General features: G+C 30.8%; 2 protein-coding genes across 2 annotated transcripts; one reads left to right on the plus strand and one right to left on the minus strand.

The window, feature by feature from the left end:
* Positions 1 to 8246: 8246 nt before the first annotated feature.
* Positions 8247 to 10402, plus strand: LOC122600660 (1-aminocyclopropane-1-carboxylate oxidase 1-like). The gene is made up of 4 exons (XM_043773412.1): positions 8247 to 8450; positions 8540 to 8766; positions 9147 to 9480; positions 9891 to 10402. The coding sequence occupies exons 1-4, from the start codon at positions 8346 to 8348 to the stop codon at positions 10182 to 10184; spliced, it is 960 nt and encodes a 319-aa protein (XP_043629347.1). The 5' UTR covers positions 8247 to 8345; the 3' UTR covers positions 10185 to 10402.
* A 2154-nt stretch (positions 10403 to 12556) lies between these two features.
* Positions 12557 to 15741, minus strand: LOC122602114 (tyrosine-protein phosphatase DSP1-like). Its single transcript, XM_043774842.1, has 5 exons — positions 15478 to 15741; positions 15093 to 15186; positions 13194 to 13251; positions 13064 to 13107; positions 12557 to 12982 (listed from the first exon to the last, which is right to left on the minus strand). Exons 1-5 carry the CDS (start codon positions 15705 to 15707, stop codon positions 12827 to 12829), a joined length of 582 nt encoding a protein of 193 aa, XP_043630777.1. The 5' UTR covers positions 15708 to 15741; the 3' UTR covers positions 12557 to 12826.
* Between the last annotated feature and the right edge of the window lie 3239 nt (positions 15742 to 18980).

An 18980-nucleotide genomic window follows, 5' to 3' on the forward strand; every position in this document is an offset into this window, starting at 1 on the left:
GATCACATAAACCATTTGAACATGTCAGTTGGAGTATAAAACCAAAAACACAAAGTGAGGCGCATGTTCATAAACCATTTGATAAAACATGCATTGTTCTTCAAATTGAAACCTGTTTTGCTATTATATTATACAAATTTGTCTAGTCTTTATGAAAAAAGGAACGTTTTATACATATAAATAATATATATTAAAAGTTAAAACAACTCAAAGGACATATATATCATTACTATTTAGGGGAAAAAACACTAAAAGAGTGAGGAGCACGTTCAAAACTCAAAAGCACTTTGATAACTTAAAAAGAATGCTACATATAACATTTTTCTTAAATATTGTCTTCCACTAAACCAAATAATGGGAGACAATCCATGTGAAACTAGATTAGATTTCAGCTACCAATATATCCATAAGCCAAAGTTTTCACAACCTCCTCCAACACATCAGAAGTCCACTAGTGGCCTATCATCATCTATTTTCATTGAATGAGGACATTTGTAATGTCTCAAGTGACAAAATATTTAGTGATGGACCGATGGTCCAATTATTAACCATATATCTAGCTTACTATTATTGGTCAGGTTGTGACCACATAACTTTGTGTTCCATTATATATATCTTAATTCCATTTTTCTAGTCTAGCTTCCATCCTCCATTATTTGCGCAACATTCTAGCTGTTGTATTATTATGTAAGATTGCGCCATGGGAAAATGAGATATGAACTTATGATCTGTTGTAATAATAGTTGACTAGTCTCCCTCTAATAATGCATTTTGATAGCATCACACTTCCTTGAGTTTCAATAATAAAAGAAATGTTTTTTCTAAAAACTTTATTTTAAAAACAACTAGCAAGACAAGAGGCTAATTACTAAAAGGTACAATTACAATATAAATCTAGAATTAAACCATAGCAACAATTATATACCCTTTCCGAAACATTAATTGCGAAGATTACAAAAGGAGTAAAAAAAACTCAAGTCAATTAAGTGATATTATTTTCTTTTCAAATCACCACATAAATAGGGCCGTTTTTTTTATACAAATCAACTAGATCTCCTTTCATTTCTTATTATTTTAAATTATTTCTATCTTTAAATCAATTTGTTTTATAATCTTTTGTTTTATTTTTTTTGTTTTTTCCTTTTTTTTATCTATGTAAAAACACAAGAACATAGCATAAATGAAACTCATTATCTACCTCCTATAGTCCTATTAGCCGTTACTTGTCCCTTAATCCAAGCTAATACTTATAATATAATACATTATAAAATAACAATTCGTTTTTTAATATCTCAATTGAAGAATTGAAATACCTAAAATACACATTTCCTTTACATGAACTTAAAAATCTCTACTTAATATATTTATAATACCCTAAATGAAATAATTTACAACATAAATCCTCAATCCATAGACTAACTATACTACCTCTTTTAAAACGAAAATATCTATAAAAAGAACCCGTTACATATATAACCCACAAAATCATGTTTGCTTAGCGAAACAAAGTTATCACTTATTACTATTCCATGACATTTTGTAAAAGTCGAAGATCGGAAGTTATCTATATTAAACTATACAATCAGTTAATTTGCTAATATAACTTTCTATCACTTCATTAATTCATTGTATATAATCCTCGGATAATGTAAATTCTATTTTCGCAATGTTAAAAAATAAAAAAATAAAAAAAATTCTATTTGCGCCTCACTTCATTATATCTATACTCTATATTAAAGAAAATACCCCTATGTTGAAAGTTACATGGGGGAAATGTCTAAAATGTACTTCTATGTAATATTTACACCTACAAGGCTACAACCCTTTAAAATATTTTCACATACACTATTCTCTTAACATTAATAATTAAATTAAACTATCAATCCTTTATTTTTCTAAAATATCTCCATTAACCATTTAAATCAATTATTTTTATATGAATTATCTACGACACTCGACGTCGCATCCACCACCAACACTCGCCTCCACCACCACATCGTCGCCGTCACGACCACCGCCGCATCGCGCGAGTACAATGCTAGTTTACCTTTAATGTAATTGTATTTTTTCTCTTAATTTCACCACGTCTTTATAAGTTTGTTTATTCTAATTAACTTTAGTATTTACTCAAGAAACTCATGGAATATGCGGATAAATAATCTAATAATACTAATAACAATATGTAAATTTTGAAACTTCAAAACTCATATGTCACATTTGTCACATGAGATTCGTTTTTCCATTGATGTTAGGCTGCTAGCACTATACGTTGAAAAGGTACTAAATGGTTGCTTGTTTGGTGACTAAAGAAAGAAATTTCGTCATATAAATTGAGTATGACAGTTGCTAAATGTTGGGGGTGGCTTTTATTCTTTGGTAATGCCAAACATTGAGAATTCGAATAAATAATACTCCTATATCTTATTGAATATCATAGATTAGTTATCATCTTATGATAAAAGTGAGTAAGTGACATTTATTTCATTGTTTTTCATTATACTCACTGATAATGCTAACATAGTTACATGGTGGGCATCATATGCTATCGAATCATATGCAAAATAAAGAAATCAAACACAAATAATGATGAACACAATTTTTTTATATACTTTATAGTCAATATTATTCTCTCTTTTTCATGATTGGATGAGTTATGCATATATGAGAATTGAGATCAAATGTAGTAGAATCAAATATAAGGTTAATATATAATATGGTCATTAGATATCCAAACATCTTTTAGTTGCAAACCTGGACAATATGTTTAATTATCACTCGTATATGATTATTAATGAGCTATTGATTTAATGGTTCAGAGACAAGGTGAAAATAGTATGTTATTGGTCTAATGGTCCAGAGAGAAAGTGAGATGTTTTGCCTCTCTAAAATTTCTAGATTTAAGTTTGAAAATTGATATAAAAGTAATAACTTGAGAAAAACTGAATAATAGCAACAAACATGTGTAATTAATAAAAATATATGATTATCATAATTATTTGAATTACACCATCTTTGAACTAGAATCCGGTTAACTAAGATGAGTTGAACTCAGTGGAGGATCTTGGCATGTGCAATATAGACTAGCGTATAGGGCCCTCACTTTTAAAGTGGGCCCCCATTTTCAAAACTTAAGCTATTAAAGTCATACTTGCGGTCAACAATGTCACAAGAGATGTTGAATGGATTGTCAATGATAGCAATTGAGAATGATTTATTAGATAGTATTGATTATAAAACTTTGATCAATGATTTTGCTACTAAAACGGCTCGAAGAAAGGCATCATTTAACCAAGAATGAAATCAATGATAAGTTCTAACTACCTTTATGATATGAATATTTCGTGTTTAAAGAATCTTATAAGCAATTAATACCTTTTTTTTGTACATTTATAGTAATTATCGTTAGAATATATATATATATATATATATTTTATTTTTTTTTGTATATGGGCCCATTTTTGAAATACGATCTCGCACACAGACATTAAAATTCACTTAGCGGCCCTAGTTTAACTTATAATTAGCCAAGAAAACACTAACCACATAACTTTGTTTTAACAATATTCGAGTAGACCCTACGAACTATATGTTCATATAAATAACTAGGTAGTTGGGCACGCGCGTTACACAGTTTCAAATATTACGATTACATTTATCATTTGATAGGGTTATAAAATGTTAGTTTGCTTAGGTGGAATCCTTAATTGCTTAATTAAAATATAAATTATCATACATATGTTTTCTCAAAATTTTATCATATCAGTCATACGTTTATCTAAGGGCATTACCACGACTATGCTAAAAAGTTTGCAATACCAAATTCATATATACTTTTATGCAAGGAAACCACGATATGCTAGTTTATTTCGTTTGAATTCACAAATCACATATATGTCTGTCTAAAATTTTGTTATACTAAATATTTATGTAAGGAAAATACGACAAGTAAAATCAATATAAAAAAAATTCAAAAAAGAAGACAATGAAGTTGGTGGCCAATTGGTAAGGTTTTTGAGCTTCGGAGGATCCACCTGTGTTCAAGTCTCATTTTACACATTTGTTTTGAGTTTCATCTCAAGCATGCGTGTAACCTAGGAGTATGAGTAGGACAAAATGTCGTTTTATAAGAAATCAAGTGTCAAAATCCTAATGGATTTGACACTATTCACATTGTATTACAATATTAGAGTATATAATATAATATATAATTAAGTAGAAATGAACTTAAATGTTGTATATAAATAACTTGGTATGTTGTCCAATTTATGTGACCGATTACCGGCTAAATAATTAGTTGGTTACTATTAAATTCTTGTTCATGAGTTTGTTTGGGATTAGTATCCCACTTAAGAAAGTACACGTAAATGTACATTGTATGTAACAAACTATGTGCATAAATCATGTTCATTGTATGAGTATGTCGCAATATTCAACCGGCCTATTACACAAATTGCAAAAATTAACAAGTTAATTACATACAACGAACATGATTTATGTTTATTCTTACTATCAACATTCGACTATTGTTACTTACAATTTAAGTTACTAATAAGTATATGGATATGTGTGTTACTTTTATATTTATTTTATAAAGAAGTTTAACATCTTAACCTCTATTTGATTGCTATCTGACCTAATTTGATTTGAAGTTGACACAATTATACAGAATATCAGGGCTCTAAACAAATTAACTCACACTTTTTACTAAAAAGTTCATTTGAATACACATGCTAGTTAGACGAATTTGATTTATATCAATCTATAAAAAGAGGTAGTTACTATACCACAATGACTTTCAAGATTAACTTATGATATGAAACTAATAATGAATTCTTGGTCTAGTGGTGCACGGAGCAGGTGAAATAATGTGTCTCTTTTGAAATTCTAGACACTGATATTTAATTACCTCTTTGTCTTATTTTAGTGGTTTACTGTTGACTTTTAAAGTCTTTTTGCTTTAACTTTGACCGTAAATATTTTTGTTTGTATTATATAATACTTGATGAAAATTATATTAGGGATGAGCAAAAAAATCGTTGACCCGTGCCCGACCCGGAACCGGCCCGAACCGACCCGCTCGAAGCCGAAACGGGCCGGGTCACGGGTCACACATTTGTGGTTTTTACGGGTCACGCGGGTCAGGCCGGGCCGGGACGGGTGAAGGCAAAAACCGAAAAAAAATGAAGAAAACCCATAACCCGCCCGCGACCCGACCCGGACCTTCACGGGCCGGGTCACGGTTTCGATTTTCATGCATTCGCGGGTCGCAGGCCGGGCCGGGTTTTTCGCGGGTCGGGTCATTTGCACATCCGTAAGTTATATCATTGAAAAGTTCGTTTAAAATCAAATTTATTTATATATTTTATATTAAGTGTTATAGAATATAAAAAAAATATTTGCGGTCAAAATTGAGATAAAAAGACTTTGAAAGTAAACAATGGACAACTAAAATGGAACAGAGGGATCGGAGTATTAATTATAAAAAAAATTACTCGTAATTACTAACAATTAATGTTTTTCATTATCTACCAATATATATGTAACAAGTACTTAAATTCATTTTTAAAGAAAGAAAGACCGTTGGATGATTTCTAACTTTGATTTATGAACACTAGATCAAAATAATTGTTTTATTAACAAATTTATTATTAAGTAAACACGATATTATTCATTCTATTTTAAATAATTAGTCAATTATAATAACATATATTAATTAGAATTAGGTTATAATAATAATAATAATAATAATAATAATAATAATAATAATAATAAATGTATATACAATTAAGATACGTAATACTAAATTCAAAATATGTATCACCACCTAGAACCAAAAAATTTGAAGATTCCAAATATACATTTAGATTATATTATAATATATTTATTTAGAGATACATATTTATATTTATATTTTAATTTAGAGATACATAACGACATGTAACGTAATCCTTGATCGACACGCGTCCCTTTAATTTATTTATTTTATTAAATAAATAAGGACCGTTGGATTATTTCCTACTTTGATTTTATGGCCACTAGATCACATTTTTTTAATTTCTTTATTGGTTAACGACAATATGAATCCTCACGTTTTAAATGATTGATCAAAATATATCTATTCTTAATTAAATATTAGTGATGAAAGATTAAATTAGTGATAAAAGAAATGTAAATTAATGTTTCTATAGTTATATCCTTACAAATTATTAGTGATCGAAAAGTTTAAATTAACGATAGAAATCAAACAGTATAAGTTATTAATGAAAAACAAAATTATACAAATTAATATTTCTATAATTATTAATAATCAAAGTTCTTTAATCGTATTTATATTTTTATAAAACATAATTTAGTCACAAGTTTAATAAGTTAATTTAAAGAAACTAAGAGTTGTGATTGGTCAACTAAAGTTAGGTTAATTGTCTCAAGTGTATACGAAATTTATGGTTGTGTCAAATACACAAGTTGTTTATGACATTTTCAAAGTAAGATAAACTGTTAAATAGATAAAAATTTAGATGCAAAAAATATAGGTAAAATAAAATTAAAAGAATATAGACATACAAATTAGGTTGATTTATCATTATCCAATTCTTAAACATTGAATGTATATATTGTATTTTAGATTTTGTAATTTTTTCTATAGACATTATTTGTTTATACTTTTTAATCCGGCATTTATTGTTTATCATTTCATATGATACTTTTCAATTTAACTCGAGATATCGCAACGTATAATTGTCCGTACTTAAAACAGGACGTTGTAACTACAAAGCAACTTTTGATAAAAATAGTTCATAACAATTACATTAGCATTGTCTATTTCTTATTTAAAATAATGTACTTCCTTCGTCTCATTATAAGTGTTATGTTTTGAATTTTAAAAATCAAACTTATTCCACTTGACTTTAAAATAATTTTGTTTATGTTAATCAATACTTGATGAAAGTTATATAAACTAATTATTTTATATAAGTGTTTTTATATATTGGGATAACTTCATCAAGTTTTATATAACATAAAAATATATCTTAATGGTCAAAGTTATTAAATAAAAACTTTAAAAATTAAAATCATGACATTTTTAATGGGACGGAAAGAATATTAATTTGCTGGAAAAATATGAATTATTAAATTTAGAAGTTGAAAACTAATAATATATTGAAATTTGTAACATCTGAGACTTTTGACCATTTGAGAGTAATCAAATGATTATTAGATGTAAGTATAGTTCTTAGATATTGCTATGATGCTTTGATAAATTATATAAGGTTATTTTTGTTTTATTAGTTTTTTTTTATGTATGTATTTATGTAAAACATTAAACTAAATGAAAGAGCATAAAAAAAGACTAATATATTTACATGACTTAAAGTGAAGACATATCTATATTTATTTTTTAATTATATTTCGCTAAACAAATCTGGTTGTGTTAAATTTTAAAACTATCACTTGATACAATAATTTTAAGTTTCAATAATTGTTTATGAAAACATGAAATCATGAAATTTTATGTTTTTTTTTCCTGTATATAGAGACATATCTTAACTTTGATTGTAAATGCAATAGTTTTCAATGAAAACTATGTTTATTTGTAATTAACTCATTTTAGCAAGATATTAATTTACATCTTTGGCATCATGATACTATTTAATTAATTTTCAACATATTTTATTTATGATTTTAATTTACGATATTATAAAATGATAACATGTTAATAATTAATTATAATATCTAAATTGGCTAATGTTCTTTTAAGCATCCTAAAAGGGCATCATAGAATTTACCTAAATAAACAAATCAAGATAAAGACGTTAAGCAATATCTAGCAAGAAGTAGGCAATTTCTAATATCATATTCCTAGCAATCCAAATAAGAAATGTTTTTAGTCGCATAATTTTCTATCTATATCTATATAAGTATATTATTGCCAAAGTGGGTCCTTTATATTGCTACCAAGACTTGAATAATTAAATAACCACAAACAAATTTTGGACTTCATTTGTAACAGCTATGCTATTCAATATTGATACTGATATGGTGAAATTGATGTCAATTTTTGCTTTATGACATAACTATAAGTTTAGCAAAATTTTGTAGAATAAGCACAAAATTAGGGTCCACATGGGTCAATTATTTTAATTTTCTTACCTCAATATTGACCACCTTGGTTCACATGAAGTTTCCTACAACATGTTCAATTTTGTTTTTTGGTGCCTTAAATTTCTCTATATAATGGCATCACAAAGACACAAACATTCTGCATTAAACCATCAAACACAACTTAACACACACACAAATTACACAGTTCAAAAAAAAAAAAGACTTAAAACAAACAAAAAGCTATGGCAAACTTCCCATTGATCAACATGGAGACACTTAATGGTGCTGAGAGAGCTTCTACCATGGAAAAAATTAATGATGCTTGTGAAAACTGGGGATTCTTTGAGGTATTTATATAAAGAGACTAAATGTGTTTATATAGTTTTTTTTTTTTGATATAATGAAGACGACTTTTTTTTTTTTTTTGTATGTTTAGTTGGTGAACCATGGAATTTCTCATGAATTACTTGACAAAGTAGAGAGAATGACAAAGGATCATTACAAGAAATGCATGGAACAAAGGTTTAAGGAAATGGTGGCAGCTAAAGCATTAGAAGGTGTCAAGGTGGAAGTTAACGATATCGATTGGGAGAGCACGTTCTACTTGCGCCATCTTCCGACTTCAAACATTTCAGAAGTTCCTGATCTTGAGGATGAATACAGGTAAACATGATAAAAAAAAAACGTATGCATATATCGATATCAACCCATTTATTTATGAACCGGTCGATTTGGGTTGTGTTTTATCTCAAACAGGTCATATTATTCTTATTTTGCTTACAAAAGTCTATTTTTAATGCATACATAACTAATGCAATTTTAGCAATAAAGTTGAGTTTTAACTTTAGAGCATCTTTTATTTTTACTTCAGAAAAAAACTAAACAAAAATTGTTACCGAGTCAACCCTGCCCCACTTAGACTATTTTTTTTTACTTTGATTAAACAAAATTTGACACGTTTTGACTTGTTACCCAACCTGCCTATTTGGAGAATTTAAGAATATGAACTCATTTATGTTTTATTATTGTGATGATTGATGTAGGGAGTTAATGAAGGATTTTGCTGGTAAACTAGAGAAACTAGCATTGGAGCTTTTGGACTTGTTGTGTGAGAATCTTGGACTGGAGAAAGGTTACCTAAAGAAAGCATTTTATGGATCAAAGGGTCCAAATTTTGGAACCAAGGTTAGCAACTACCCACCATGCCCTACCCCTGACTTGATCAAGGGTCTTAGAGCACATACCGATGCTGGTGGCATCATTTTGCTCTTCCAAGATGACAAAGTTAGCGGTCTCCAGCTTCTTAAGGACGACGAATGGATCGACGTCCCACCCATGCGTCATTCCATCGTCATCAATCTTGGTGACCAAATTGAGGTAACATTATCTACCATGTCGCATTTTTTTGACCCATTGACTTTTGAACGCTTTTATTCGGATTATGTCTTATGTTTAGCTCATCAAGCGGGTAAGGTACACAAACTTAATTAAAAAATGAAACGGGTCGAACAGGTTGAAAGTCGCCCAAAGTGTATTTTTAATGCAGAACAACTTTTAAATCATTTTATTTGAAAGGACAACTTTTGTGTTAAAATAACAAATGTTTCTAGTCACATCCTTTTTTAAAACAGCAAGTGTTAGATGTTATTAACACAACCTGACCCATTTGTGCACACACAAAATAATGACTTTTGTATCCCGACCCGCTCATTTTGCCACCTCTATTAAATGTGAAAGATCTTGAAAAAAAGTAAAAAATCTGAATGGTTTTATCGATGGACATGCAGGTGATTACTAATGGGAAGTACAAGAGTGTGATGCACAGAGTGATTGCTCAAACAGATGGAACAAGGATGTCAATAGCATCTTTCTACAACCCAGGGAGTGATGCTGTGATCTATCCAGCACCAGAATTGTTGGAGAAGGAGCCAGTTAAAAACGAACTATCGTACCCAAAATTCGTATTCGACGATTACATGAAACTGTATGCAGGTTTGAAGTTTCAAGCAAAGGAGCCAAGGTTTGAAGCAATGAAAGCAGTTGAAGCTAATGTTGGTTTGGGTCCTGTTGCAACAGCTTAGAAGTCATGTTTAAAAAAAGCTAGAAATATTATATACTTTTTTCATCTCTTTTAAGGGGTTTGAAAAATCTATACAAGTTCTATATAGGAGTGTGTTTGCTACTTGTAGTACAGACAAAAGAGTGTTGTGCTAGTTATTTTTTTAAATAGTAATAATTTTTCGAGATTTAAATCTTGTACGTACTATCTATAAATAAATACTATACTGTTTGGAGTGCACTTGTTTGCTTGTTATTTCACATTCTCGATACCGTTTTATTTTTGGTTACCTATTGAGATAACATATCTTTTTTAGATTTAGCTACAACTAAAAGGGCATAAGACAACTTTACCTTACTAAAGGTGGCAAAATGGGCGGGTCGGATAAATACCAAATCGGTTTGGGTCTTTATGGTAAGTTTCTAGGATATGCCAAAACAGATTGGCTTCACTTATAAATGTTTTTTATACTTTTTATTATTTCAAATAAAAAAACTAGAACAATTTAGAAAGACCGCTAGTCAAACTTCAAAATAATGACCCAGTTTCAGTGGTACATAAATTTGCACCATTTTGGTGTATAATGTTTCGGTGCAAATATTGGAGATGGCGTAAGCCATTCATGCAGTTGTAAACACTTGGGTAACTTTGAGTGACCATTAAGCCATTCAACTCATAATTGTATCAGTATATTTTAGAAGAAGTTTTTCGAAATTATCCGTTTGACCTGTTAGCAATAAAATACTACCAGATGTGACCTACTTACTCCTTGTTACAATAAGAAAATCACAAATAGTTTAATAAGTAAATAGTTAAGTGCAATGTATCAAATCAAGAAAAGTTAAAAAAATCTATCACTAGATTTTATGTTCTTGAGTTAATATTAAACGGGATAGAGTAAGATCTTCTTTAAAGGTGAAAATATCTATCTCTAGATCTTTTATGTTCAGGTTAATTATTTAGAAGGATCGGACTTCAGGTGTACGCAGCCTAATTGGGGTATCCCTGTGACTCTTTTCGAATCCTTTCTCTGGCCATCTCTAAAATGTTTATTTTGGACGGTTCGAACCTCAGACCTCTTGTTAGTATATTCAAACATCTCCTTAGGAAGAAGTAATAAAAGACTTGCACAAGGAAGAAAACTTTTACTTATAAAGTAATTAGCAATCTTTTCCTGATAGAAAATTCGATATAAAATAAGTGCAAAAAAGTCTCTTCAGAAGGAGCACTGCAAGCACTCATCAAAGAAAAGTTAACATCCAATAGACCAATAATGCAGGCCACTATCAGCAGACCATAAAGTTTTCAAGACTTTTGTGATTATATATTACGTGGTATACTTCCATTAGCAAAAGCATTAATCCTTACCTTAAATACTCTTTACCGCCTTCACTTTTCCGAAAAAAAAAATTAAAATAGAATAAAATCTTGAAAGGAAGTCATTAGCAGGTCTATATTTAACTTAGGACTAGGTCCACAACATAAAGCAGGTATGATTATGCACATGCTGAAGTAATGACCTTTAGAAACCAGCATTAGGTGCATCTATGCCGAAAAGTGTGACAATAACAATAAGAAACCATCAATGTCATCATTGTATTTGGATATCAGATAGGTTTGAGTTTTCAAATAATAGAGGGTAAATGGAGAGGGATCTTGTTCAGACTACCGGGAAAAGTAGAGCCTTTGGCTCTGGTTCAGTATTCCTGTGGTCATTTTCTAGACTTTTTTCTCCTGAGTCTCTTTTGAGACCTTGACGACGCCTTACAATAGGCCACCTTAACTGGACATGGTTGAGTTTCTCAAATTATAACTGATCTACTTATGAATTAAACAAAATAGATTATAAAAATGCAAGAATGAACAACGTTGAGACCGTTTAAGGACCTAATTGTATTTGAATGCTAGTTAGAGACTTAGAGGTGGTAGAGTGGAAAGGTCACAGGTCCTATGAGCTATCTTATGGGCCAAAAAGGGTTTGGGCTACCCAAAAACATTTTGTCCAATTTACAGGAAAAATTTTGAACAATTAATGAATTACTAATGATGATATGAACTATTCAAGCCTTCATCAAGTAAGTTAGAAGATTGTTTGTAACTTTGTATCAAGAATACGGTTGACCCATTTTCTCTTTTGGAGTTGAGTTGTTTCGGATAACTTACTACTGTTTAATAGCGTAGAAAACAAGCAGGTACCAACTTGCAGGTTTTAAAGTGCTTATATTCTATAGGAGTGCTATAATGCGAAGTGACTGACTTAATGTGTTACATCGCCTTCACCGTTTTCTATTTTTGTCTAGTTTCAAATAGAGCCCAAACCATAAAGCCTATCTCATCGGACCACAATAACTTTTCAGATGGAAAAGTTCTAATTGATAACCATTATCTCTCTATTCAGTTCGGAATTTTATACAAGTCTATTCATAGCAAATAGACTACATGGTCCAGGAAAGAAACTTTTTCCATCAATGACTCACAAACATACACATTCCTCAGAATCTGTTTTATGAAGATATATCTATTCATGTAAACCTCAAGAAATGGTATTAATCATTCCAAAATTGCTAAAACATACTCTTGGAAATCATGGCCCTGTTCCAATTTATTCTGACCCAAATGGCCAATGATCAATGACCGAATGACTTGTGACTTTCCAGAATGAGTTTACCTATCCAAACTAGAAACATCAAACAGTTCCATAAACCTCTGATCTGAAACTCTAGCTTTAGCTGCTGCAAACTTATGATACTCGTCAAAAATTGTAAGTAGGCTCCATCTCTGCATTTTTCTTAAGCATCCCACAAGACAACCAGTTCGATGCTAAAATAAGGGACGATAATAGATATTAATAGCATGAATTGTAATTGGAGATGAGTAATGAGACTGAAATGTAACAAATACCTTTCCTCTTTTACAATGAATTAACAAAGGATGGTTTCTCACATCTGCAAAAATAAAAAACAGACAGAAGGGTAAGAAACATCAAATTTAGCTTACCTTAAAAATGCCATAAAAATGATAGATTGGTTACCAAGGACAACTTTTAACGCCTCACGGATGGTATCCTCGGGAATATCAACATAAGGCTCCTGCATTAGAATGCCATGAAATGATAGCCAAAGTTACAGCATAAATACCTGGATGATTACTTGTATAGCAGAAGTAGAAGCAATAAAATTTGCTGTAAATATATCAAACATTGCGCAGATCACTAGACAATTCTGAAGTTTTAAAGCTCTAATTTGCATCACAAATATAGCATTTTCAACAGAGGAGTAACTTGCTTGATACTATTCCTTTGACCTCTTTGACGCTTTGTCCTAGTGACTTATGTGAAGGTTGGGTGTTCCCCCATAAGATACAACCGGTGGTATATACTTGGAACATTGTTATCAGAATTTAGATGGCTTGCTACACTTGTCATTTTATTACAGTTAAATCCTTTCATTAGTCTCCCAGCATGTGAATCAAGTACATAACATAAATGAAAAAAGTGGTGTTCACCCTTTCAAACATCTTGTGTGTAGCATATTGGAGTACTATTCATAGTAATTTCCAAAAACATAACATGTAGGGAACAGATGTGTCAAGGTGTATAATGGTGAAAAGTAATGATAGGTCACATATTGTGATATCAACACTGGCAGGAAACTAGAAGCTAATATAGTCAGGTAATGTTAAGCATGAAAACTAATAAGAAAAAATGTACTGCAAACTGCAATTCCCTTTTTATGTAGATCTAAGTAAATATGGCAAGTTTCTTGTGCTTTCATTTTCTACAGGTTTAACACGATTAATAGCCATGTAGGTTTTCATTGTCAAGTACCTAAACTCCCAACTCTCAAGCGACTTTGCATACTTCATGTTGCTGGGACAACGTATATAGCATCTAAACAACTTGGTCTAGAGCTAATCTTTCAAAAGGATACGCAAGTATTGACAGACGGAAAGATATGACAGACAAGTAATTAATTTCTATGATTTGAGTTTCCATCTCAATCGTTTGAAAAGATTATATATTCTTGCATGAGTTATAATCTATAAAGAGGAAAAGTCCAACCACACGATTGTCACGTAAATATAACAGAAATGAGTTAGCCATTGTTGTTTACTTGTTTATATAGCTACTTCCTTAAATCCTATCTATGATTTTATTCCATTCAATTGGCACAATATATGGATCCTTCTTTGATTTCTCGATTCACCCATCTAACGGCAAGTCAAAAGCTACGTACTGAAAAGTACCTGAAGTTGTTCGGTAAATTTACCCTTAAATTTTTTCATAAGACGCTTTCATTTTTGACGACATCATCATCCTTACGACTAATATAAGTATAGATTTGGTCTGTTGACTCTGTTCAATCTAATGCTTTTTCCTATTCCTCAAGTAAATATTACTCGTATATATATAGATTATAGAATGTGTTAAAGTGGTGGATTCAGTATTAGTTTACCTATTTGAAGATGAAGATTCATACATTAACCAACTACTGGTTTATGCAAAAAATAAAAAAAAAACTGTTACTTCTTATAGACATATATACTTTCTTTGTAATGGCTGCTAAGTCATATATGCTACACTCCAACAATTTCTAATAGTAATGATTTATAAGCCTTTAACATTGTCAAACTACAACTATTAAATCTTTGGAATAATAATTGAAATGTGGAAAATCTTGATGATAAGAAAAGCATCAGATCTCAAAAAACTAATCTTATTATTCTAGCTATGATCCAATACATCATGATGAAAGAAATTAACAAACTTAGCATCCATCTTTTAGAACATGTAATTATTGTCGGATAGTCTTCCTGATTCTCGTGCTAATACGTACATATGTAAAGTGATATTAGATTGACTAATTCAATACATCATCATACGTATCAGCACCAGAATCCTTAGTATACGTTTTAGAGTCAAAATCCGTACCTTGGTGCCTTCAATACCAAAATGAAATAACTGAATCCGGTTAGACTTCAAAAACTCCAAGTTATGCTCTGGATATGCTTCCGGACACAAATATCTACAACATTATATGTATATGAAAATATGTTTGTATATATTTTAATTAACTTTTTTCTAGTTTGCACAGATCGGATCAAAAGTAATAAACGCTAAGATTTTTATGTTGATGTACAACCTTAGAGAGATTTCGCACTAGAAAAGGTACTAATATGCACAAATGTATAGCATTTGACACTACTCTTGTTTTTTTTCTAGTGTGTTATAAATATTGTGCATCAAACTTTGTTTCAAACATCTATGGTAAAAGACTAAGAGTTTTTTTTTTTAGATAAAACGTACGTACACTTACACGATTGAACGGAGACCAAGGGCTTTAAGGAACGGGAAGTTAGCTGAATCAGGGAAACTAGAACGATAGATGCCATAATCGACCTTGGCAAAGTTGACTGGAGGGTATAGCTCATCACCATTAGCATGATCTGGTTTTCGTGTAGCTATCGCTGAGAGCTCGATAGTTCTGCATATGTCACCAACACCTTTAGCTTCCAGATCAATGACTTGCTGCTGGTCCACTTTCATTGCAAGAAAATTTTAGTATATATGAACAATTCTGATTGACTAATGGTACTTATAGAACGTGACAACGAGCACAACGTATTTATAGGGTTCGGATAGATGATTGTTAATTAATAATGTGCATACTCCATATGTATAGTAATGTATATGTATATACATACGTACGTACTAAAATACAGTCCAAAAGATGCCAACATATTTGTTTGTGTTTTTTTAACAGCGAATTAGTAGTTAGTAGTTAGTGATTAGTAGTTAGCATTCGAGACACCACGGTGATATCTAATTGGGCAATATGCGAAGCTCGAATCACGCATGTTTGAGATGAAGCTCAGACTCTCGCAAACCCTCCCTAATAATTCACTCTTACAAATGTATGAAGTAGGATTTAAACTCTGGTGAAAATCCACAAGGTTTAAGACCTTACCAATAAGCCACTAACCCATTAACACAAACATATTTGTTTTGATATTGATAGTTTTTTTTTCTTCTTTTGTTTAGAAAGTAAGTTAAAGTTTTCTACTATATGGTTTGATATTTATAAAGCAACCAATTATTTGCAGCAACAACCTTACATATTACAAATTATTTGCAATAGGGATGGTAAAAAAAACCGTACCCGACCGGAAAATTCAAAACCGGACACTTTTGGGCCGGGTTCGAGTCCGGGTATGCGGGTCTTGGCCCGAGTATGGGGATGCTATTGTATTTTTTTTGTAAGTCCAGGTCCAGATCTGGTCCTTAGATTAAAACCCGCATACCCGACCCGTATACCTGAAACCCGCCCCGAACCCGTATACCCGATACATATATATTACTAAGTTATATAATATTAATTTTTTTTTATATTTACAATAGGTAAAAAAAAAGGGTAAATGCTAATTGATAATTTAAAAATTAATCACAAATATTTATACTTCTTGTAGCTTAAATGTTATTTAAAGTGCCAATGTTTGGCTACTGTCCTAAACTTTATTTGCAGTTGTCACCAACGATTTTACATATAAAACCTGACCTCTTGTAACTACGAATTTAGTTAATTAATACATTAGTTAATCAATACATTAGAGTTCTTGTAACCAGCACGCAATATATTATAACTTATAAGTATATAAATTAATGGATCCCCGAATATCCGTAGGGAACCCGTTACCCGACGGGTAGTAAGCAAACGGGGACCCATCGGGTCCGGGTCCGGGTTTGGGACGGAGAATTTTAATCGGGTCCGGGTCCCGAATTACTTAAACCCGGCCCATACCCAACCCGTTGTCATCCCTAATTTGCAGCAACTACCACATGAAGAAAATAGATTAAATCATTACATTTTAATCTACATGAGACTTGGGCTAAAAAAGAAATAAATTATATATCAATTAGAAAATGGTTTAAATTTTAATTAAGGATGATGTTATAAATCAAGACAATAAAAAAGAAAATAATTTATATAAAGAAGTATAATAATAATAATAATAATAAGTAAGCATATATTACTTAGAAAATAATGATGTTATCAAAACGTTATTTTATTTATATAAGAGAAGAGGATTGTTATGTACTTACGTATTAATTGTTTAACCATAACTAGATGGTCAACTACTTTCATGCTAAATTTTGTATATGTGAACTCAGTCACTCACCTCTTATAATTTTATTTTGTCACACTCTTTGTGCCATCGATTGTAGAACTATGATCCAATTGGCATGAAACGTGATATATTATATATACGTGGATCATTATGGATTTATGATCATTTGGGCGTGAAACATGGAAACATACATTATCTAATTTATTAATGTTGTCATACGTTTTGTGTCCACTATTTGATTAAACGAAAAGTGACTTGTTTTTAACACACCTGCTAGTTAGAGAATGACTTGTTTTGGCACATCTCCTTTTTATATACTCGTATAATATTTTCATATTAGTTTAAAATTGTTTGACCATATTTTTAAGTACTCTTTGCATGATAGATGCTCTTTTATTTTAGAAAGGAAGAATGTTAAGGAGAACATTCACAGAATATGCTGTTTTTGGAGAACCTTTTTGGTGCTTCTTATTAGTAGCGAAAACCATGCGCCACGTACTTCATAGGTGTGTTGGTCGCTTTCCTCACTACCTCCCAAACAAATATTCACCGTCCAAGATAAAGTTACATTTTTTCCCATCAAGCTAACATTATTATATAGTAAATGATATCCGCGCAATGTAGCATAGATGATAATAGTGGTGGCGAGTGGCGGCGATGGAGATAACAGGCAGTGCTGGCTTAAAGTTTTTGGGGGTCTTAAGCGAGATCAATTTTGAGGGCTTTTTTTAAACTTGAATATCATAATCAACAAATCTATATTCGAATTTATCTGAGAGAGTAATAGAACTTTGATTTCCAGAAAAAGTGTTGATGGTTGTTCATAGACAAAAGAAATGTTGTCAAGCCCTAACTATAAAATTATTAACCTTTAAGAAAAATCTAGTTGTAACCGTGTAGTTATAGGCTATACTACTGAAAATTTGGGAGCCTTTGTTATTGGTGGGCCTTAGGCCCGTGCCTAAACCCATAATACTATCCAGCCGGCTCTGATAACAGGTGATGGTGGGAAGGCAATTTAGTTATTAATAGTAAAAGTAATTGATATAAGTAAGGTAATGTTATTTTAAGAGTTAATGGATGTATTTTGTAAACAATTTTATTAAGGATATTATTAGTAGTATATTAGGTAAAGATATTTAAATTAGTAAATAAAAAAAATAGTTTTAAATATTTTAAGGTTGAAAGAGAATGATGAATAATTTGTTTTATATAAGAGTAAAAGATAGAGATATTGAGTAAAATTAGTAATTTACATAAAAAAAAAAAAAACTGATAAAAGAAAAGAATAATTAAAGTTATTTTTCATAATAAAACGACAAACTTAACTTTTCATTACTGATAACACCAACGCTTACTTACAATATCGCTAATTGTCTTAACTAGTTACAGTAACAATTTAATTTGCTTATCACTTTTTACTAATCTATCAAGATATCCATTTGTATTATTATTATTAAATCATTATCCTTCACTTGTAGTCTTGTACCATGTGAAAAGCTAATGACAATAGAAATCATAAAATTATGCAAATAACACCATTATAAACATCATCATAAACCAAATAACTCAATAATAACTAGAATGATACCCACGTGATGCGGCGGTGATGGGTGGTGGTGGCATGCGACGGTGGTGGAGGTGGCAATGGTGGTGGCGATGTAATGGCGACGACGGTGGCAGTAACGAATGT

This window comes from Erigeron canadensis, chromosome 5 (genome assembly GCF_010389155.1).
Source record: "Erigeron canadensis isolate Cc75 chromosome 5, C_canadensis_v1, whole genome shotgun sequence".
Classification (NCBI taxonomy): domain Eukaryota; kingdom Viridiplantae; phylum Streptophyta; class Magnoliopsida; order Asterales; family Asteraceae; genus Erigeron; species Erigeron canadensis.